We start from the raw sequence: 23,695 nt of genomic DNA on the forward strand, positions 1-23,695 counted from the left end.
CCACGGTTCATACATGAGGCCCCTGAGGTAGTGTTAGGCAACCCTCTGTTTCTGTTCTCAGGATTTGGTCCCTTTATAATGAGAGCCTGCTAATGCTTCAACATAATATCAATCGACAGCTGAGGCATGATACTATCTGCATGTTTTAATGTGACTAACAACTTCTGTCAAAGTTTAACAATTTAAAGTCAATAAAACAGTTTAATACACTTCTTATTGTTTTTGTTGTTAAGAGGTATCTTTATGAACAATGATGTGTTAATGCAATCATCTCAGGTATATTTAGCACCACGGTGATAGTACCGGTATGCCAGCATGTCTTCTTGAACCTAGGGCTATGGGAACAGGAATCGGTACAGAACATGCACACAACACAATACAGTGCAGAGAATCGGATTAAGAACAATATCCCTGATATGGCCAGGGTGTATAACATTAAGTGCTTGAAACACACTAACAAAAAGTTAAGGTCGAAAGTATAGAAAACACTTTACAGAATGTGACGCTCTGCTCTACGGCTTGTGTGCTTTTTGTAAGGACCGAGAAGACATGAGGTGTTTATGGCAATCTGCTGAGGTAACACTGATTATTTACAATTGGAACTATTGCTGAATGGCAGCTCATAGATCAGCTCAATGTTTTGGGTTTTCAGTTTTTATTCTGCATGATTCTCAGAAAAAGCAGCTTTCAGTTTTTAAACTAATCAAATGTTCTGTTCTCTACAACTCTGGAATTTACCAATCAAATATATCTGCCTTGCTATCTACTAATTTAGTACTGCTAAATGAGCAGAGAGAGAGAGTGATTTACTGTCTGCTTTTCGCTTTCAATTTTTTTACAAATAAATAAAAAAACAATAATTATTTTGCATTTACTTTTTTTTTTGCTGTTAAAGAGAGCCTTCATGGAAATGTGGACCCTCAAAATGCAGGTAACTATGAAATATTTGACACTTCTAGTTACAGAAAAATATTACCACCAGGGAATTACGTGATATAGAAATAAAACAAACAATCAATCAATCATGTACACCGATTCACTGAAAACATCTTATAATTAACGCAGTCCATGAAAATCTTAGCTCAGTATAGAGTGACGGAACATGGAACTGTGAATGTGGGTCCAAAACATGGCCCCACACTCTAAACACTGTATTAATTCATGCACACACCAGTTCCTTATGTAGAGGTCACCTTAACAGCAACAATGTTACACTGCTACAAAGTACCGACATAACCCTAAATTAAATATTATTTAATTGATATGAGGTGAAATTGATATGTTAAAGATCAATGCAGGAAAACTGCATGTTTAACTAACCTAAATAAACCTGAATCATTCCTTATTATTTTATATCCCACAAACCAATTTAGCAGATATTTTTATTCTGATTGATGGACCAATAAACCAGAATTATAGAGCCTGTATCTTGAGTCAGGCTATCCAGTTTCAAAAGTGTATGCACATTATGGTGTGCTTAAACATAACAGAGAAAATAGTGAAACTTTAATTGCTGTATGTTTTAAATCTTATTTAAGGTGGCATATTAAAGTGTCTAAACAAAACAAACATATTCTTTCCAACAGGACAAGCAGGAAATGATGAGCTACAATGTTCCTGTCATATCGCCCAGCCCTACTATACACATGTTCCAGGTTTAACTTAAAACTTGACAAATTGCAAAATGGAATCAGTGCAAAGACGATGTGGAAATGACATGATTGTGATGAATGAGGATTTATTGATGAAGTTTCATGCATTCCCAGGAAAATAAATAGGCTAAAGCTAAGTTTTAATAAACAATATCAACTGCAGATGTGAAGTATGGATTCTATATTAACGTGCAACTGTAGAGCGTCTAATCTAATTGTAAATCCACTTTTCCAAACAGGCCCACACTTATGATTTTCCAGGTTTCTAGGCTACCTCAATACAATCAGGCCCCTTGAGTGAGTTTTTTGTGTTATAAAAGTCAATGACATGTACTGAAGTCCTAACTTGTCCAGAGGTCTGTGCACAAACCGCAGAAAAGAAAAACTATTTTAAAGTAGTGAGGAGGGTAAGATGGTGACAAAAGTGAAACAGAAAAAAAAACGTTTACCACAAAATCCAAATAAAAAAACTGATGAACATGTATGGCTATGTATTGAAACATGTCCAGATGAATTTAAATAACACTTCGCTCTACAACTTAAGAACCTAGATTTTACTTTAAATTTCCCGTCTAAAATTATTGTGTGCGATATTTTCCGATTTGGGACCTGGAGGAGGTGTTTAACTGATCTACTGCTGGCCTGTGCTGCTTTGTGAAGGAGCGCGGCGGTCTCAGACACGTACCATCTTTGTAGGACAGACTGCCGGTGGAGAATTTTTTGCGGTGTGCACGTGCGTAGTCCTGCAGGTTAGGTGCACTAGAGGAGCCACCTAGGACGGTGGTGCTGAAGAGTCCGGCACACTGAGAGCCTGCGAGGGGTTGCGGGAGGAGGGAGTGGGGGGTGTTGGTTAGTCACCGCAATAAAACATGCCCCTATTCAAACAGCTTACAAACAAGAGGGGCAGAAAAACAGAGAAAGAAGACAAAGGCAGGAAGAGACCAGCAGAAGTAAAGACTCAGAGGTGACCAATTTAACCATTTACCTTGTTTCCTTACAACAAGGTTGGAAATGTGGTTTAACACCCCCAGAGGTAGGGACAGAGTTTGAAGATTAATTTGATTTTTCAAATGAAGTAAATGCAACATTATATAACATACTGCACTGTTTAATTATTAACTCAAACAAGAAGGAAAGCCAGAAACTGTTAGTGAAACAGAGGAAGCTCCTTCCAGCCACTTTTAGAGACACCTTCAGCAGTAGGACCTCTCAGTGTTTGTTTTCACCTCATCTCTCATGGAGAAATGTTGATCAGCTCTTCTTTTATGGCTTTGCTCATTGTGTTTTCAATGTATATTGCACAGATACCTGACAGGATTTTCAGAGACAGAGGTCTGAACTTTGACAGGAGAATTTTCATCAGTTCTGTAGTTGATTGGCTTGTGTTGGGTGTTTTGTCCTGTGACCTAATTCATACTAAACTAGAAAACAAACATAAATATATATATATATATATACAGGTGCTGGTCATAAAATTAGAATATCATGAAAAAGTAGATTGATTTCAGTAATTCCATTTAAAAAGTGAAACTTGTATATTATATTCATACATTACATACAAACTCATATATTTCAGATGTTTATTTTGTTTAATTTTGATGATTACAAATGACAACAAATGAAAATCTCAAATTCATCATATCAGAAAATTAGAATATTGTGAAAAGGTTCAAAATTGATGGCCCCTGGTGCCACACTCTAATCAGCTAATTAACTCAAACCACCTGCAAAAGCCTTTAAATGGTCTTTCAGTCTAGTTCTATAGGCTACACAATCATGGGGAAGACTGCTGACTTGACAGTTGTCCAAAAGACGACCATCGACACCTTGCACAAGGAGGGCAAGACACAAAAGGTCATCGCTAAAGAGGCTGGCTGTTCACAGAGCTCAGTGTCCAAGCACATTAATAGAGAGGCGAAGGGAAGGAAAAGATGTGGTCGAAAAAAGTGTACAAGCAAGAGAGATAACCGCACCCTGGAGAGGATTGTGAAACAAAACCCATTCAAAAATGTGGGGGAGATTCACAAAGAGTGGACTGCAGCTGGAGTGAGTGCTTCAAGAACCACCACACACAGACATATGAAAGACATGGGTTTCTGCTGTCGCATTCCTTGTGTCAAGCCACTCTTGAACCACAGACAGCGTCAGAAGCGTCTTGCCTGGGCTAAAGAGAAACAGGACTGGACTGCTGGTGAGTGGTCCAAAGTCATGTTCTCTGATGAAAGTAAATTTTGCATTTCCTTTGGAAATCAAGGTCCCAGAGTCTGGAGGAAAAGAAGAGAGGCACTTCATCCACGTTGCTTGAAGTCCAGTGTAAAGTTTCCACAGTCAGTGATGGTTTGGGGTGCCATGTCATCTGCTGGTGTTGGTCCATTGTGTTTTCTGAGGTCCAGGGTCAACGCAGCCACATACCAGGAAGTTTTAGAGCACTTCATGCTTCCTGCAGCTGACCAACTTTTTGGAGATGCAGATTTCATTTTCCAACAGGACTTGGCACCTGCACACAGTGCCAAAGCTACCAGTACCTGGTTGAAGGACCATGGTATCCCTGTTCTTAATTGGCCAGCAAACTCTCCTGACCTTAACCCCATAGAAAATCTATGGGGTATTGTGAAGAAGAAGATGCAATACACCAGACCCAACAATTCAGAAGAGCTAAAAGCCACTATTAGAGCAACCTGGGCTATCATAACACCTGAGCAGTGCCACAGACTGATCGACTCCATGCCACGCCGCATTGCTGCAGTAATACAGGCCAAAGGAGGCCCAACTAAATACTGAGTGCTGTACATGCTCATACTTTTCATGTTCATACTTTTCAGTTGGCCAACATTTCTATAAATCCTTTGTTTTTATTGGTCTTCAGTAATATTCTAATTTTCTGATATGATGAATTTGAGATTTTCATTTGTTGTCATTTGTAATCATCAAAATTAAACAAAATAAACATCTGAAATATATGAGTTTGTATGTAATGTATGAATATAATATACAAGTTTCACTTTTTAAATGGAATTACTGAAATCAATCTACTTTTTCATGATATTCTAATTTTATGACCAGCACCTGTATATATATATATATATATATATTTATTTATTTATACACAGTGAGGAAAATAAGTATTTGAACACCCTGCTATTTTGCAAGTTCTTCCAGTTAGAAATCATAGACGGGTCTGAAATTGTCATCATAGGTGCATGTCTACTGTGAGAGACATCATCTAAAAAAAAAAAAGGAAGAAATTACAGTGTATGATTCTTTTAAACTATTTATTTGTATGATACAGCTGCAAATAAGTATTTATAAACCAATTTGGTGCAGTAGCCTTTGTTTGCAGCCACAGAGGTCAAAGGTTTCCTGTAGTTTTTCACCAGGTTTGAACACACTGCAGGAGGGATTTTGGCCCACTGCTCCACACATATCTTCTCTAGATTAGTCTGATTTCTTGGCTGTTGCTGAGAAAAATGGAGTTTGAGCTCCCTTCGAAGATTCTCTATTGGTTTTAGGTCTGGATACTGGCTAGGTCACACCAGAACCTTGATATGCTTCTTCCAGAGTCACTGCTTTGTTATCCTGGCTGTGTGCTTCAGGTCATTATCATGTTGGCAGACCCAGCCTCGACCCATCTTCAATGCTATAAGGGAAGGAGGTTGTTCCCTAAAATCTCCCAATATACGGCTCTAGTCATCATCTCATTAATACAGTGCAGTCGCCCTGTTCCATGTGCAGAAAAACATCCCCAAAGCATGATGCTACCACCCCCATGCTTCACAGTGGGGATGGTGTTCTTGGGATGATACTCGTCATTCTTCTTCCTCAAAACACAGTTACTGGAATTATGACCAAAAAGTTTTATTTAAGTCTCATCTGACCACATGACTTTCTGAGTCCTCTGGATCATCCAAATGGTCATTGGCAAACTTAAGATGGGACTTGACATGTACTTGTTAAGCGCAGGGGAACCTTCCATGCCATGCATGATTTCAAACCATGAGGTCTTAGTGTAATACAAACAGTAACCTTGGAAACGGTGGTCCCAGCTCCTTTCAGATCATTGACCAGCTGCTCCCATGTACTGCTGGGCTGATTTCTTACCTTTCGAGGGATTATTGAGACCCCATGAAATGAGATCTTGCATGGAGTCCCAGTCTGAGGGAGATTAACAGTCATGTTTACCTTCTTCCATTTTCTAATGATTGCTCCAACAGTGAACCTTTTTTCACCAAGTTGCAATTTCCTAGTAGCCTTTTTAAGCCTTTTGGAGGTTTTACAATTTGGTCTGTAGTGTCTTTGGACAGCTCTTTGGTCTTGCCGATATTAGTAGTTGGATTTTTACTGATTGTAAAGGTGTCTTTATGCAGCTAACGACCTCAAACAGGTGCATCTAAATGGAGTGGATATTTTGAAGGCAGAATAACAGGTCCTATAGGGTCAGAATTCTAGCTGATAAACAGGTGTTCAAATACGTGTTTTCCTCTCTGAGGAGATATATATATATATATATATATATATATATATATATATATACGCACACACACACGTTAAAAAAGGACTTATGGTCTTCTTAATGTCTGCAATGCATTAAGAAGAATAGATGTTTTGCAACTACACCACATGATGAAAAGGAACTCTGTACTCAATGATATTCAAAAATCAATCAACGTTCTAAACTGTTCTTGCATTGATAATAAAAATACCAATGCAAAAATTCGCTTAAGAGGTACAAAGTACTAATGGAAATTGAAATCGGTATTTCCATAAAGCTTGTCAGCACAAGGAAGCATATAGTTCCCTAAAAATACTTGGTGCTTGATCAGCAGTGGGCCAGATTGTGCGACACCGATTTCCAAATGAAAAGCAAATTCTGCTCTCCTCTGAATAGGAGACTTTAGATGAATAAGCTACGGTCCAGCTGTTTTTCTCCTTAGCAAAGGTAAGATACTTCTGATATGGTCTATGGTTCAGGAGTGGCTTAACACAAGCATTAAACAGTTGTACCCGTCTCCTGGATTATATGTGTGGTGAAACTTAAAAATCTGACTACAGCAGCAGCCTCCTTATGAATCTTGCCAAAATAATTAAAATTAACAATGACTTCAAACCATAACTTATCCCTGATTTTGTGCTATGGAAAAAATCTTGATGCACTGAAAAAATCTAATTTTCAGTGCATCAAGAGGCAAACATGGACAAATATACCTTGACCAACAAATGTCAAAACATCATTCATGTATATTTCTGACCTGATGTTCAAGGTAAAAACCTGACTCTGGAAAACATTTGAAGTGCAGCACTAGAAAAGATCAAGGTGAACACTTAAGGTCACATTCACTGCCCAGTGCACCCTATCATATATCGAGTTGATTTCCTATCATATTATGAAGTAAATAAATATCGCCAACCCTCATTTGTATGCTTTGACAAAGCGCTCTGAACAACCAGCTTTATTAGAAATGGTTGTTTGCAGCTCGGTGACTGTGAGTCATAACATTTTCTGACAAGCTGAATTTAGAATTTCCTTCCAGCTATGCTATGCCTTCTAGCTATGAATCCACAGAAATTTCATTTTCAGCTGATTGGCTAAAATGTTTCCTTTTGATGATAATCTAAATCACTGAGTTGCAAAAGTTTGAGTTTATTTCTTATAATCTTGCAGTCAAAGTTAAAATGGTTATGTTTAGGAAATGCAATTTAAAACACAGCCAATGCTATATTTAACAAATTCATATCTCCACCAAAGATAGGATGTATCCCAAACAAAAAATGAACCCGTGTCTCCCACTTCATCTGTTATATGTTGTCATGGCAACCAAGTATTTCCCACCTACCTAAGCCGCTCTGTTTCATTTCAGGTGACTGACGTGGGCAAAAGGAGAAGAGACGATAACTGCCAACTTTAGAAGACGATGTTTCTGAGAGGACCTGAAGGAAACACAGCATAGACGCAGAGTTCAGTTGGTGGCCAGAACACACTGTGACCATACCTGGAGTTATGATTTTAAGATGTAGTAGGAAGCTGCAACTGCACATAATAAACAGACATTGATCTTATCTTTATACAATAAAAAAACAAATTAAATTCTAATATTAATCATTTGACATCTTCCTGGAAAAAAACCCTCTATCCTCACCTCCATTGATCCAGTCTTGTGATTGCGAATGAGTGGGGACTTCCTCTGAATGATGATGGGCTCAGAACTGGGCACCGCACGGTCTGTTTCATCTCGTGATAGGTCCTCCAGACTGCCAGGATCTGGCTTTTTCTTCCCGTTCTGAAAAATAAGACCAATACAACTAAATGAGAGCCTTGTTTTTACTCAAACTGAAAACAACTTTGAGTAAACAGTTTTACCGGTTCCAGCACCTCTGCTGAAGCGGGTCTGAAGCCAAATCCGGTCGGAGCATGCTCTTCTTCTTCGACTCCTTTAACACCGGGGCTAAAGTGGAGCTCCACGTGGAACCGCTCCTCAGAGGAAATGTCCTTCAGAAAGACAACGTGTAAGATACCGATGGCTTAATGAGAAAAAGACTAAATGATTATGGAAAGCTCTATTGAAAATCCAAAGGTAAATGTTGGTTCCTTGGCCCGGTACAACAGGCTGTTAGTACCTGAAAGGTCAAAAAGGACTCTGTATTTAAGCTAGAAAATCATATAAGAGCCGTTTCAAATGTTTTAATTATTTATTTTTTGAAGCAGCTAGCTAAGGGCCCTGGCAAACCTTGTTGATTTAGCCAGGGTATGCCCGATGTCCCAGAATTTTCTAAAATGCTGTCACACACCGAAAATTCTATGTATTTTTAAATTTTGGGCATATGCATAACATATTTATAACGAGGCCAAAACTTATGTCCAACGACAGCCTACGTTATGCATAACGCAAGAAAGCGTAATGCCCATGAAATTATGCAAATAATTAAATAAACACTCTCTCCTAAAAGAATCTACACTATAGTATCACTTGTTGATAGAGTGACAAGAACACACCTTGTTGTTGTCCTCATAAAGCATAATGACAATCTGCGTCATGTAGTTGAGTTCAGAAACGGCACTGAGGTAATCCATGGCACGTTTCCACTGCTGGTCCTTCTCCTCCTGTTTCAGACCCAAATGTGTAAAACATCAAACTGATCCTTCCTTCTCATCAAACAAACTCTCTGAAATAAACTGCTGTTTGCTTACATCAAGGAGACCTCCATATCGAAAAATGCTGAGCAGGGAGTGAACATGGCTCTCGCTGGTGAAATATAACCGAGTCCTGACGTGACGACCAGGCGATAGTACTCCACGAGAATAACTGCAAGCATGAAGCCCAATTAAAGATAAAGTGACCTAATTTATACGCTTAAGTTGAAGAATCTGTTTTGTGAAGATAAGACTCACAGAGGATGTAGTTTGTTGACAAACTCGTCTCCATGAGTCCTCTGAAGGTCAAGCTGGATCTTTCTGACCAATGGGAGGCAGTAAGCATAGGCTATGTCCAATTTCTCAGCCTTAGTTATGCCGTATTCCTGCAAAGACAAAAGTGCTTTTTGAGAAAATACCTTCAACACAAATTAATATGCTAGCTGTATATATCAAAAGTTTTAGAGCTTTGTATTCACACGGTGATGGGTAGTTCTACACATTTTTAAAGCTCCCCACTGAGTAAAAAGTTAAATATTTTAAGATGCTTATCAAAAAAGCATAAGCAACATAAGCAGCATCAGCATTTGGCAACATTGGAAAAAAGACGTGAAAAAAGCTTTGAAATAAGTTACTAATTTAAATCCAAAAATTGTGCAGATTGAGCTTTACTGACCAAGTTGGTTCAAACAAACAAGGGGTCTGACCTTTTTTCCCAACTTTGCTGTAAAATTCAAAAATACTTTATTAATCCCAAAGGGATATTTAATGTTAACACGGTAACACGTGTTAATTCTTTAAACCATTTGTTTTAGGTGTTTATGACTGTAGGCAGAAAGGATGTTTATTTAACATACAATTTAACTACAAATTGAAAATTACCTATTTTTTTAAAAGAGAAAGTTGTTTTCACACAGTTATACTATATGTCCACTATATTAAAAAAGTGCAGCATTTAATATAAGTACATTTATTAAAGCAGTGCTGTTTAATCTTTAGCCACTAGGAGCTAGACCTGTAACCATTCAGTGGCCCTGAAAGCAAATGGCAACACTGCGCTGTCATCAAATTGAACAATATCGATCCACGTTTGGAAATCTTGCAGATTGAGATGTCAAGGCCACATTCATCCCTCCAGATTATCAGAAAAACAAAAATATGTCTGAACAGCTACATTTAATATGTGGTTTACTGCACAAAATAACTTTTAGCTCAGTTAGCTCAGGTTTAGAGACTTATTCAGTAACAGATGCGATCTTCCCGTGTAACATACAGTAGGTGAGTAAAAAAAAGGGCTATCCCACATGGAGCATCAATATGTGCAAAGTGTTGTACATTGTCCTGAAAAGTTATTTCATAGATCTCAAATCAACACTGTAACTGTAAAGCATCACTGTAACTTGTGAGAAAGTAAGAAGTAAGAAGATGCATAGATGGATCATATGACAATTACCAAACCATTTACCTTATTTAATTCCATTCACTTATCATTCTCATTTTGAATTCTAGCTTTATAAGTGGTTTTATCACAAGAGATATGTATAGCTTAGAGAACAAAACAACAATGGATTACTCATTAGTCCAATAAGAAATCTTTGACTAACTTTCTAATCTAGAAACTCTTGATACATGTAGCAGAATTTAAGTAGAGCTAGAAATTATGGACAAAACTTATTAATACTTATTTGATCCAATATCTATATAAAATACATAAAAGTCTCAGAAAAACTGTCAAGTGTGCCCACAATAGATGCCTGTACAAAATAGAACTGAAAATAAAAACTTAATGTCAAAATTCATTTCTAAAATATCCCACTTTAAATGAACCCTTGCTGACACCGTAGAGGATGCTGTACATTTTTTTTGTCATTCTGTTAATATTTAGTATGAACTTCAATTGTTCTCTTCTTTCATAAAAGTTTGGTTTATTTTTAACTTCCCTTGCTGAGTAAAACAAACCAGATGGGCGCTCTATTTCTTTTCCCCTCAGGCACAATGAACGTTGACAACAGTGGTCCCAGGCCTAACCAAACCTTTACCACAGCACGGATCAGCTTAGTCAAAACAAAATGAATCAATTCACATTACATCACAGAAAAACTTCCTGTTGGTGGTAAAAAGCTCAAACTCTGCTCTTTTCAGCCCTCTTTTTTTAAATCTGCTCACCACACTCAGCTCTTCTGCACTGTGTGAGGTTGGTAGCATCAGGACCTGCTGTACCAAAAACATGCTTTCTACACAGTTACTGTAATAACTGCCTACATGCAACATTTTCTTTTCAGATTTATCACATGGTAAAACTGGGGATAATTCCATAGTCAGCTTTGGTCACCTTATCATTATTACTGATTTAGTGGCTAAAACTTACCGCGTTGAAGCTTAGCCAAGCCTATCAGAACTAAGCATATCCAGTTGTTGCTGGGCACAAACTCGACTTCTGTGGTTAATGGCTAGAGGCAAACCTCGCATTATTCTCAAAGCACAAAAGTTCCACATGCCAGTGCGAAGGATTTGCTGCAGCATTTTTTGCAGTGTGAGGAAAAGAGAGTGAAACGTTGCAGGCAGAGTCTGCAGGCCGCCAAGTAAGAGATACAGGTTATCAGCTTTTGTGATTGGTAACAAAAGTATATGATCGCTGATCATATACTTTTATCATGAAAATCTGCTTATATATGATCGGTGACCAATCAACCGGCACACCACTGATATATATTGATAGCAAATTATTGCAAAAAAGTTTTTAAAAACAACCACTGGACTTTGTTTCAACCAGGAAGCTTTTTCAATAAAAAAAAAGAAGAAAATTGTCCAGCAATTATTTAAAGAAAAAAATCTGAACCAAAAATTGTTTTAAAACCATTTGTGTGTTTTTTTTGTGTGTTGGTCAGATTTCCTTTTTTCCAGGGGAACTTATTTAAAGATGAATTCATATTAAATCTATTTAAAGCAAAGATTACATCAACTTGACGACAACTTCTCACTGTAAAAAAACTAAAACTATTTGAAGTTTAATCTGCACAAATGTTCAACTCTTAAAAAACAGCACAACTGCTAATAAGTTAGGCCATCATCATTTTAATCAATAAGATAGAGTACTAATTAGTTTTTCTTTATCCTCTCACCTGGGGAATAACAATGTCGGCCAAAGCTCGAGACAGCCTGAACAGCTCCTGTGTGTCCTGAAGGCCCAGTGAAGCGTTGTGTATGACATCATACTTCACGCAGTCGTAAATGTCAGGGATTTTACTGATATCATAGCGCCCGTTCTTCATGCGGAAATCTTTCTCCAGCTTGGACCAGCGCTGCAGCATCAGCTCCAGAGACTCACTGTGGTACAGCTGCAGATCTGGGAGGAGAAAGTATATCCCATTTAATGAATGAATGCAACTGAAGAGAGAGAGAGAAAAAAAAAGGTTTTCTTTTCAGTTTTATACCAGCAGATTTTGGGTCCTCCATTCTTGTCCGAATCTGTGATGTCAAACTCTGAATGAGGGCGTAGACCTGGTCACATATGGCCACCGGGTTCTTCACTATTTTCATGGAATTAACCAATGAAGCACCACAGGTTGGGGCCAGCTGTAATAAAAAAGCCCATACACAGATACAGTTAAAAATAATAATAATAATATCAAAAAGTCCCACTAACTACATAGAGGTTATATGTAAACATTCCTTTTATAGAGTTTAGTCATTTACATCTAAAACATTAAAGGTATAAATGGAAAAAACACAAGTAAGGGAGGAACAAAGCACACAAGAAGGGAAGAAAAGATAGCAGAAATAAAATAAGAAACAATAGACAAAAGAAAAAAAGTAGAGTGTAATTAAGGAAAGACACATGTAAGGGTGGAAGATTTAAATGGACATATGAGGGTAAAGTCCCTGTTTTGTATAAGTTATGAGCAAGTACATTGAGAAAAATTTTGAGCATGCCAGCTTACTCTCATACATGGACCATAAGTTACATGTAAGTTACTTTTAAGTTTTGCATGTGGTTTCTAGCTTATACAAAACCTATGAGTAACTTGTGCACAACTCATACATGACTTATCATGAACTTATCTCAAATGTATATTAATGTATTTGACGTGTTCCAGACGACCGCTGAATGCATTTCCAATTTACAGCTACTGTATGATGGCGTATTGGCAGCGTTTTGGTATGAATGGGGGATCACAAGAGGAAACCCTTAGTTCTCCTCCAGACTTCAGATGTTCAACAAGAGCAAGGCTGAGACAGGAACACATACTAGCTGTCCTCCAACATCAGCATGATCTTATCAATTTGATTCTGTAGGGTAAGCGTGAAGGTGAGTGTGATGGATCCTCCGTGCGTTCATGCCTACGGCCACGAACTTCCTAGCAGACATCATGCTGAAACTGCTGAGACTGCAAAGTTGTTTCTTTTTATTTATTTAGCTATTCTTTTTTTTGGCAGGCGGTAAACAGCAGCTAGGTTAATACCGCAAACAATAAATATTTTTATGTAGACCGGGTGCATCACTGCCCCCCTCAGGACACTGGCTTGTGCATTATTTCATGGGCATTACGCTGCTGTGCGTTATGGATAAAGTTAGGCTGTTGTTAGACATATGCTATGGGCTCGCTATCAATACGCTCTGCATATGTCCAAAATTGAAAAAATACATAGAAAGTTCAGTCTATGCCAGCATTTTAGGAGATTCTGGGATGTCAGGCTTACACTGGCTAAATCATCAGATTTAAAACAGATCAAGAGAGAATCTTTACAAATAAATTACATGAAACAAGAAATTATTTGTGTGATTAAATGTAAAATTCCTCAATCCTAAATACCCGATCGTAGTCTTCCTCGTTGAACTCTCTGTCCCTCTGCATGATTTCGTGGAGCCGGGCTTTGACGCGGTGCTGGCAGCTGCTCAGCGAGTCGCTGTCGCTGTCCAGCAGACCGTTCATATTGGCGCTCTTGACCATCTGAACCAGGATAGGGGTCAGCTCTCCTTCCAGAGCAAGCAAGCCCTGCTCAAACATAAACACAAGACGTCTGTTTTATTACTGTTAACTCCTCTTAGATTATTAACATTTGAGCAGGAAACATTAGCCTTAAAAATGCTTCTTTGGATGTTTGCCCTTTAAAAGGAACAACATCAGCTGATGTCAATTTCTAATTCAGTGGTGTGGTTAAAGGGCTATAAAAACACGAATCTCACATCAGCTCTTTTTCAGAACCTGTGAAACTTAAACTTGTCATTACAGGACTACTACAGGTACTAAAAGCACAATTTGTCATCTCTAAGTATTCTGTTTCTAAAAATATACAAAAAGCATATTTAATGTGTACAATTTAAATTTATGTAAATTTTCAGCAGTTTGAAGCTCTTAAATTGCCTTGTCCCGATTCTTGAATCTGCATAGTTTTGGGAGGTTCTCAATCAACAACTCTAAAACTATAATATAAATAGTTAAAATGTTAAATTAAAGAAAAAATACATTTAAAATGTTAATTACCTATAGAAGATAAGTCTTCAGAATAAATATATATTTTTATGTTTAAGAACAATCCTGAAAATGTTTCCGAATCCTTTCTAGGCCATTCAGATTTATAAGTTTACAGTTTTGTTTGAAATAAAAATACCTTCATAATTAGATCCTTATTAATGGTTTCATTTAACTTGTACATTTGTTAACTTGCAGTTTTGTTTACACCCCTGCCTCAGCAGCCAATACCTTTGCAAAAGCGGCAGCCGTCATCTGCACTCTGCCTTCATCTGATGCGTAGATCTTCAGGTCATGTCTGTAAGTGCTATGTAACCGTAGTAACCCACACCCTGGAAATCCAGCGTAGTCTCCTACGTCAACACATGTGGAACAGCAATAGTGGCATAAACATAGGAGCTGCTGTGTTTCCTTTGCAAACACGTCCCAACATCATATTTTTCACATTTTTTCCCCCAAGAGTATTTTATCAGGATATACTGGGGAGCATAATGGGAAGGAAAGAATTTGCTCTTTTATTCCATTAGAGTATAAATCTTTACAATGTGGTATGCATTACTATAAACCTAAATATCATTGCCTTCAGAAGGTAACTACTTAATAAACCTAGTCCTGTGTGTGTTTTAATATCTCTATAAATTTCATTGATAGGGCAAGCACGACTGTCATTATCAAAACAACAAGGGAAAATGTTCATAGTGTTGACTAAACTTCCTCAAACAGACAGTTTTCTCCCAAATATATGCAACTAAGGAGGTAAAAGGGTTTAAAAACACAATTTCTGCAGCTGTTACATACATACATTTAGTATAATGGCCCGGTTTCAGTGATTTGGTCTTTAACAGAAAGAACTGAAATTTGTTTTTAATGGGAAGGAATGTACAGAATTATAAGTTCCATTTATTGTACAGGAACATGATTTATTCTCTGATTTATTGTGTAAATCAAAGAATGAGGCACCTCTGACTTAAGAAACACAAGCAGCAAAGATTCAAGGAAAGGAGCCTTTTTAGTTTTCCTGCCTCAAATATGCCTCCTCATATTAATAAATTACCTCATCTTAATTGGCCGGTTCAGAAAGGGAGTTAACAGGGTGATTAAGTTAGCCAACTGAAGAGAGTTAGAAAACATGTTTTAGATGCAAGAAAGTTTCAGATGATCTATAAAAAAAACAACCTTTTTTTTACCAGTGTTATATCCTTCTAATTTAGTGGTGTGGGCACAGCCTGCGTCTGCCTTATCCCTCTCTGCCCGCCTCTTGTTTTGATCTGATATGAAACTGTTTCTGCTCACTCTCGGGCTGATTGCTGTGGTTTGACTGTTTATGGTTTTATGACCTCAACTCTAAAATTGGGCTGTGAGTCAACACCTCAAAAACTCCCTTTTTTCCTCTCCATTACCAGTTTCATATCAACACTTTATACTCCAACTAGGATATTCAGAGTAATTACTTTTTCACCAGTACTAGACAGCAATATCCTTCTAACCTTGTCCCCCAGGGTACATGCAGCGAAAGGCTCTCCCAAGCTCCTCAGCTTGCACTCTGCCAGCAGGAGTCAGCTCCCCTCCCCACTTCAGCACCAGCAGCAGAGATGGACCTTCCTTACGCGTATCTTAAACAGATGGAAGGGGGGGAAAAAAAGACATTGAATCTAGAATAAACATGACGTTCTAACAAATGACCTTAAAAAATAATTAGATAAAATATCCCAACCTTCCTCTTCACTTGATGTCTTCGGCTGCCCATGGGGCAGGTAGGTCAACTGAACCTTTCTGTTGATCCCAGAAAAGTGACCATACCTTTTATACCAGAAAAGGAAATAAATATAAGACCACATCCAAAGTTTTATAAATAAACACAGAACTACAATATGTCTTCAATCAAGCAACATTTCTTAATTTATCTAAAATATCTCCATGATTAATTTTTGTAAAGGTGAGTTTTCAGTTAGGTGTTTCTAAATTTGACACAATTATATCGTCCATCAAGCTTTATCCCAAGTGGGGTTGCGAGGGATGCTGGTGTCTATCTCCAGCTGTCTACGGGCGAGAGGGGGGGTCCACCCTGGACAGGTTGCCAGTCCATCGCAGGGCAACACAGAGACAAACAGGACAAGCAACCATTCACACACACACTCACACCTAAGGAGAATTCAGAGAAGCCAATTAACCTAACAGTCATATTTTTGGACTGTGGGAGGAAGACGGAGTACCCTGAGAGAACCCACACATGGACAGGGAGAACACGCAAACTCCATGCAGACAGACCACAGTTCGCCTTTAAAGCAAATAATTTCACAGAATATTACCCACATGGTGATAAATTGGGTTATTTTTGTTCTTTTTCAGGCAAAAAGCTTATAGTAAATAAAAAATAGTGATATTAACGAATTAAAATAAACGATTTGAATTATAATTCTAATGCTGGATTTGGCATGGAGGCAGTCACCCTTTTGCTATACTGAGGTATAAATAAAAAACAACTAACAGGTAGCCAAAATAGCGTTCTTAACCTCCTGTGCATTGATGCTTCTCATGTCTCTTTGTCGGTAATGAATGAAATAAAAGTCCACAGTTTTTGCTTGAAAGAGGACCTCAGATCACTGAGCAAGAGCCATTTCTTTTTGTAATGCACCTGCTTTGTAGCCCTTAAAGATGTTTCCTTATGCTCACCCTTCCAATAATATAATTTGATACAGCAATCTGAGAACAGCCTTATGCGTTCCAGAAAAGCCTTTATCTAACAAACATAGGGCCTATCAGTTTTATATATGTTTACACTCTGTTACTGTACACAATACAGCTTTATCAGAGGAAAAGTGACTCTGGAAAAAAACGGATTCTTTTTTAATCACAACGGACCAAAGCTGTGATCTCATAGGTCTGCCTCAACTCTTTTCTTGGCGTTTCTTTTATAAACAATGTAAAAACGCAGCTACAAGCTTTTATGGAAGCTAAAGGAGCACCAGAACATGAACAGCCACCTCCAACAGTTTGACCTTAAATAGTGAATTTATCATTGGCTGTGGCAGAGCTTGTACTTCTAAAGACTTAATAAAAGTTTCACCCTTCAGTGGGTCTCTAAAGAAAGGAGGTTAATAATCAGACTTGTTTCACCTACATTTCTAAAACCGTCTTCAGCTGCTCTAGTTTGCACTTCTTCTCTTCAATCTCACAGTCATTGTGCTGACCCAGTTCTATCAACAGCATTCGGGTGATGTCCAGCACCTCCTGTTAACAATCACAGTAAAAAGCTGTAAGAAGAGCTACCAGCAGCTTCTTCAGTAGTGATTTACCCATGTCAGAATGGATCATTTTACCTGCAGCTGTTTAGGCTTTTTGAGTTTTAACTTCCCTGTTTTGTATCCTTCGTATTTTTCAAACAGATCAAAGAACCTGTGTGAAAACAGGGAAACAATAGAGAGGTTTTAATGAGGTGTAAAGTGAACAGGCAGAGGGCTACAGAGGAAACTCACATGGGGTTGCGGACTTCCATCTTCATCTTCTGTTTGGGAGTTCTGTCTCCATGACGGATGACAGCGATGACACAGCGTAGCTCCATCCTGACGAGTTTCAAAGTGAATACATTAATACCTTCTACATGATAAGTGCATTAATAAACAGTTGATGACATGGTAACAGCTTACATGGTCCCTGAAGTGGTGGGAACAATCGGAATGTCCTCTGCCTCGGTTGGAATTGACCAAGGAATCTGAAACTGCGGGGCCAGCTCTCGCATCACAATGTTTCTGAAAGGTTTAATCAGCACATGAAGAACAGAAATAATTAAGTGGACCTTAAGAAAAAGCAGATAATTGCAGGTGAAAAAGTAAAGTTGGTACCCAAGGATCTTGGCACAGTCGTCGTAGTATTTCATCGAGTTCTTGACGAAGCTGAAACCGTTTACGTCACAAACGTAGGAGTGTCCGTTAGCTCGGAGAAGGTCGAAGCCACACACAGTTTGCTGTGGTATAATCCAACATGAGAAAACATTTACACCACAGATATGACAGAACCATCTTCAAAAAAAAACAAAAAACATACCTTGAATGCCAAGCAGACTTTTCTGGCCACCAGTTTCTCCATGGCAGAGAGCATGACAGGGTAACGGACCTCCTTTCCCTCGCTGTCTCTCTCCACCTTCCCGTCCAGAGCAGGAGACTTCCGGGCCTCAGCATGAGCATAGTCCGGCCCAACGGTGTAGACCTGAAGTCCAATAGAAACCCAAACCCCAGCAGTTAATTTCAATGCTTCAGGTAAACTTACACTAGTTCATCTGCTACAAAACTCATTCTAATAAAAACATAAACTTTTAAGGGAGAGTTTTTTTTTTTTTTTTAAAGAGGCAGGGTTCTGTATGGAGTTTCAGAGTAGTTCGTATCTTACTGTCAGGTGATAAGTCTCAAAGCATTTAAAGGTAACAAAAGGACCTGAGAGTTTTCAAGAGTTTTATAGTAGCAGAAAACCACATATTCCCCCAAATCCCTTTTGAAAGTAGTTCCTGTGAATTAGTATTAATGTGAACCCTAAGCACATATGTAAAGCTAAATTTACACATCAGAATAATTTTGGACTTTTAGTTAAAAGTTTGATATTGTGCATTTAATCACCAGGGTTAGAAGAAACATACTGCAAAGTTTTCTTGAGAAAAATAAATGGAGACAAGTAGGGCTTCCACCATATTCTATCTTTCTATCTACCCATCTATCTTCTACTGCTTGTCCATTAGGGTCACAGGGGGCTGGTGCCTATCTCCAGCTGTCAGTGGGTAAAAGACAGGGTGCACCCTGGACAGGTCATTACACAGAGACACAATCATCAGCACAAACAATTACACATAATGGAAAATATGAGATACTCATCAACCCAACAGAAGTTGGAGTACCCAGAGAGATTCAGCCCTTATATGGTCTAATGGGGAGGCAATTCCAAAGGCTAATGTAGCCGACTACATCCACTTTGGCTTAGTCTGGAATGTTTCTCTTGTTGGAAAACCCAAACTTGTTCAAGTTATAAACATCTAGTCATTAATTGAAGATGAAGTTGAAGAATCAAATGTTTCTGCAGTGCAGTCCACAGCATTATACTGCCGCTACCACCATGCTAAACAGATGCTACAGTGTTCCATCTCTCACCTTGAATCCTCCAGCCTTCTTCTATTGTTCTAAATTCGTACCTGACCATAAAACCTTTTTTCCAGAGGAAATTTACCTTCTCCACATAAACTGCTGTTATTTCAGTCCAGCTTGAAGGTGTTAATTTTAGAACAGAAGCTTTTCTCTTGGTTGACAACTGAGTCCATGGTGATTTAAAGTCGGCGTCCCCTTTAACTAACTAATACATTAGCTGAAATCCTTGAGAATCGGATCACACTGTGCAGACAAGTGTTGTTGAGAAATAAACCAAATAAGGGTGTGATGGTGGTGTAAGAATATGTAAGACATATTTACAGAGGCCTTTTTCTTCAAAGAGTTTGAGTTGGTCTAGTAAGATTTGCCAATATTTGTCCTCCTCAATCTGTCTCAACCCCTTTTCTGTTGACTGACTTTCAGATAAAAAAATACAAATTTCAATGTCGTATAATTATCTTCTGCTAAAAAAAAAAAAACATCTTTAAAAGCAACATATCAATATAACTTGCATGGGAACAATAAGTGCAGAGTTCTGACGTCAGCATTAGAAGCCTGGTTACTAACACAGAGCAGATGGCAGGTTGTGGCCCATTATCAATGACCTTAAATGTGAGCAATCCACTGCAGAGCCAGTCTCTGCTCTGTCGTCTGCAATACGTCTGCTATCCTGCAGCTCAACTACTGACAGCTTCTTTGGACTGGCTGCATTTTTTTCGCTCATTTTAAAACTACTTCTGTTTGTTCATAAATGATTAAATGGATTAGCAGTCGGTGTGTAACAAAATCTCATGGTACGAGTGTGAGTAATCTGTGTTTACATAAAACACAGACATAAAAGAGGAGACTTAAACACTGAGCTTAGGACTTTAGAAAAACAATAACTGACAAAAACATTAACTAGTTCTCTAAGGTATCTCGATGTGTTTTACTGTTCCATTACTTCACTCTTTACCTTGACATCAGTGCCATCAGTTGGCATGAACTCTTCATAGATGTAGGAGCCCGTCTTCCTCACACTGCTCTCTGGAGAGTATACACTGCTCCGGCTCCCGATCTGCACAAAATGAAGGTTAAAATCAGCCACTCTTCAGTAAACCTCATTCCACACTGTGGAAATATTTTATGACCCTAGAAGTGGATTAAACTGCTGCATTTACATAAAAAAACCTGCATTCAATTTCAAAAGCTAAGAATATCCTAGACAAAGGCAAAAGGTCAGAGAAAACAAAAAAACTAGGCTCTTATTTTGAATTTTGCAAAAGAATTGATTCGATAATGGCCACAATGCCAATAGACTATGCAGAAATAAGATCTAACAGAAAAACTAGGAAGCCATGTAGGAAACCCAAAGATGGAACATTACAGCTAATTATTCCTAGTTCTTTGAATATAGAGAAGAATATTGTGCATAGAGCTCAACAAGCAACACACCGAAATAAAAGCATTGACGTATATATAGTTTGTATCTATATTTAGCATATCTATAATGTTTTGACAACAGCAAAGCCAAAAACCCAGAATACAGAGTACTGGTTATCTATTTTCTGAACTTCCCTCCAATCTCCTCGTTTTTACTTGGAGTCTTGCACAACTCCTATGTAAAATGTAAAAAAAAATGTACCGTTACAAAAATTAATCTTAACTTAGAAAGCCATTCTGTGCCTCCTATAATCTTAAACCCATTTGGATGCTAAAGGTGCATAGAGTTGTACTAAGCTTAGATGGAGCCCATTTGGCAGGTTTTTGCGTGATAAATCTCTCTACGCTATTTTATTTAAATTACAAATAAGGAACAAAACTGATGATGCTTTAATCATAAGATGCAGTTTAATTGAAAGGGATATTTGTTGCCATACTCAAGAATTGTTCAGTAAAGAAAAGTAATCCATAAACCTTTTTTTTTTATTTCAAAAAAAGTTTTCTTTAATCTTTCGAGCTTAATCTGAGGAAAACATATGACTGCTTCCATGACCTTAAAGGTTAAAGCATTGGGAGGGTTTTCATCAGAGGGTTTGGGATATTTATTTATTTTCTGGTAACAATGGGTGTCACCTTTCCTCTTTGATGTAGAATCATCTAAAGATTGATTTAATTCTCTAAAGTATTTGATTCGCCAAGTTTAGAAATAAAGCGACAATACACAACACAATGTCTAACTGACGGAGCCTATAGATGATTCGGGTTGATTGACTTGGGGAAGACAACACAACATTTACATAATTGGACAGCTTATAAAACAAGGTTTATTTTTTTACTCCATGCAAAAACTTTTGTAACCTATGTTTTACAGTAATCCCACCGTTAACACAGCAAAATACTTTATGCTCACTAAATACAGGCACTGAACGTTAGCAAGAGCTGTGACTTCTTAACTTTTTAAGGAGCTTGGAGATTTTCTGCCTTTACATCAGCAGCAATAATCTGAATTAAAAAACAAGGAATAAAGGCAACGGTCTGGACCTTTCTGAAGAGTCTCTGGCTGCCACCACCTGCAGATGTTGGGTAATAGATGTACACATTGTGGTCTTCAGCACAAACAGGCTTCTCCACAAAAGGTTTCTGGAAGATCTCCCCATTCACCTCCACATGGTCCTCTCCTTCAACCAGGTTACACTCTGAGACAAACACACAGCAAATGTTGCAGTTTAGGCAGCTGGCTCCCTGTCATTACCCACCAATAGCATAGAAAAATGAATCTTGACCCTGCAGTGTTTACTCTTGAGGTCGATTCTAAATCATGTGACTTTTGTTGATCCTTTTAGAAACAGTCATGGAGGACATGTAAAACATCCGATTGCTCTTTCCTCAGGGGAACATCTTTGTGCCTCTGAGTAAAAACAGGATCAGAGTGCCAGAACTTATATGTCGCAAAACTTAATGAGGGAAACTCTCCCTAGCAGAACATTCAATGCTATATTTATCTCACAGCTGACATAAAACCAGTTGAATAAGTGATACTCAGTGGAGCCTAATAAAATTATACATTAAGTTTAGTGCAGTGCAGTTCAAGCATGAATAAGGGACAGACCATCTGGTTTATCTGGGTCACGGTTCAACACAGCATAGCGAGGCAGTTCAATCCCCTCCTCCTGCAGGATACGGTACACTTCTCTTCTGCAAAAGAACAAAATAAAAAAGTACCATTAGCAAATAGACCATGACTTGCAGAAGCTGGATTGGGTTTAACCTGAAAACAAATATTCTTAGTAAAAAAAAATGCACCTGTCCTGAATGTAGTACTGCATGTTCAGGTCATTGATGTGTAGAGGGTTTCTCAGTTTGGCATAGCTCACTGCCTTATCCAGAGGGAATCCTGGACAACACATGCGTCCAAAAAAGTGAATTAAAAATCACATTTCAAACTCTTATTGCATAATGTAAAACTATTATTCTGGACTTCTATGGACAGCAGATAATTATTTACTGTAATCAATAACCTCGGAACTTGTGGAGACTAATTTAGCCCCTGAGTATGTAACTTTGGATTGTTCCATAAAAAGCACACTGTGCATGTTGTCCCTCTGGGACAGGGGGTGCTGTACCTTTGGAGTGGAAGGAGATGAGGCAGTCACAGAGAGGCCATTTGTCCACTGGCTCGTTGAGGATGACATCCTCAGGAAAGATGACTACAGTGATGTACTCAAACCTACACAGCCTCTCCAGAATCTGGGTCATTGGCTTGGACTTGGACTTCTTCATCATGCAACAGATCCCCACCACGATCTGTCGCTCTGGGGGCTGAACAAAAGCAACGAGATTAAACAGACCAGTTCAACAGACGACATAAAAAACCCAACCAAATCTATTAGGCTTCCTAAATAGCAGTATAAATTGATTCCAATTCTCTGGTCAGTCTCAAATCTTTAAATGCCTGACCTGCTGTTTTCAATATTCATTTATAAATGACACTAGTTTTATAAGATCACAGTACAGCTGAAATGTTTAAATCTTAGTTTGTAAAGAAAAGGGTTTAGAACACCCGTGGAAACCTAAAAACGTGTTTTACATGCAAAAATACTAGTGCTCTCAAATATAAGCAAAGTTTAGAGCGTCGGCAGTTGTTGTTTTGACGACCTTTGGAAGGTCAATAAGATTGGATGTAAATAAGACACCTTAGACAACAGGTCTGGAGACTAATGCATGTTATCTTTTTTCCAGATAATAGAGCACAAAAAACAGAACACTGATATTTGACCATGTAGCACAAAGAATCTTCTGCATGGTTGTTTTACAGCATAAATCCTAAAGTCAAACAATTAAATAAAAATATTTATTTAGATACTTAAAAACTTTTTTCTTGCGGCTTTTCAT

General features: G+C 38.2%; 1 protein-coding gene across 6 annotated transcripts in view; it reads right to left on the reverse strand.

Moving 5' to 3' along the window:
* Positions 1-23,695, reverse strand: part of ppip5k1a (diphosphoinositol pentakisphosphate kinase 1a) — a 45,449-nt gene that overhangs the window by 15,647 nt on the left and 6,107 nt on the right. For 4 of the 6 annotated variants that reach the window (XM_038308462.1, XM_038308461.1, XM_038308460.1 and 1 more), the window contains exons 3-26: positions 22,927-23,122; positions 22,607-22,697; positions 22,413-22,498; positions 21,845-21,999; positions 20,337-20,438; positions 18,297-18,458; positions 18,095-18,216; positions 17,900-18,001; positions 17,729-17,815; positions 17,573-17,648; positions 17,374-17,483; positions 15,967-16,052; positions 15,740-15,865; positions 14,484-14,605; positions 13,593-13,775; positions 12,213-12,354; positions 11,901-12,124; positions 9,037-9,164; positions 8,836-8,950; positions 8,641-8,748; positions 8,020-8,136; positions 7,787-7,927; positions 7,484-7,577; positions 2,338-2,463 (exon numbers count right to left, since the gene is read on the reverse strand). In XM_038308462.1, the coding sequence (XP_038164390.1) occupies positions 2,338-2,463; positions 7,484-7,577; positions 7,787-7,927; positions 8,020-8,136; positions 8,641-8,748; positions 8,836-8,950; positions 9,037-9,164; positions 11,901-12,124; positions 12,213-12,354; positions 13,593-13,775; positions 14,484-14,605; positions 15,740-15,865; positions 15,967-16,052; positions 17,374-17,483; positions 17,573-17,648; positions 17,729-17,815; positions 17,900-18,001; positions 18,095-18,216; positions 18,297-18,458; positions 20,337-20,438; positions 21,845-21,999; positions 22,413-22,498; positions 22,607-22,697; positions 22,927-23,122 (3,001 nt within the window). Of the gene's footprint in view, positions 1-2,337; positions 2,464-7,483; positions 7,578-7,786; positions 7,928-8,007; positions 8,137-8,640; positions 8,749-8,835; positions 8,951-9,036; positions 9,165-11,900; positions 12,125-12,212; positions 12,355-13,592; positions 13,776-14,483; positions 14,606-15,739; positions 15,866-15,966; positions 16,053-17,373; positions 17,484-17,572; positions 17,649-17,728; positions 17,816-17,899; positions 18,002-18,094; positions 18,217-18,296; positions 18,459-20,336; positions 20,439-21,844; positions 22,000-22,412; positions 22,499-22,606; positions 22,698-22,926; positions 23,123-23,695 lie in introns of all 6 variants that reach the window. The other 2 variants (XM_038308458.1, XM_038308463.1) reach the window with 2 other exon arrangements.

Source organism: Cyprinodon tularosa, unplaced genomic scaffold (genome assembly GCF_016077235.1).
Source record: "Cyprinodon tularosa strain WSP-4 unplaced genomic scaffold, ASM1607723v1 ctg638, whole genome shotgun sequence".
Lineage (NCBI taxonomy): Eukaryota > Metazoa > Chordata > Actinopteri > Cyprinodontiformes > Cyprinodontidae > Cyprinodon > Cyprinodon tularosa.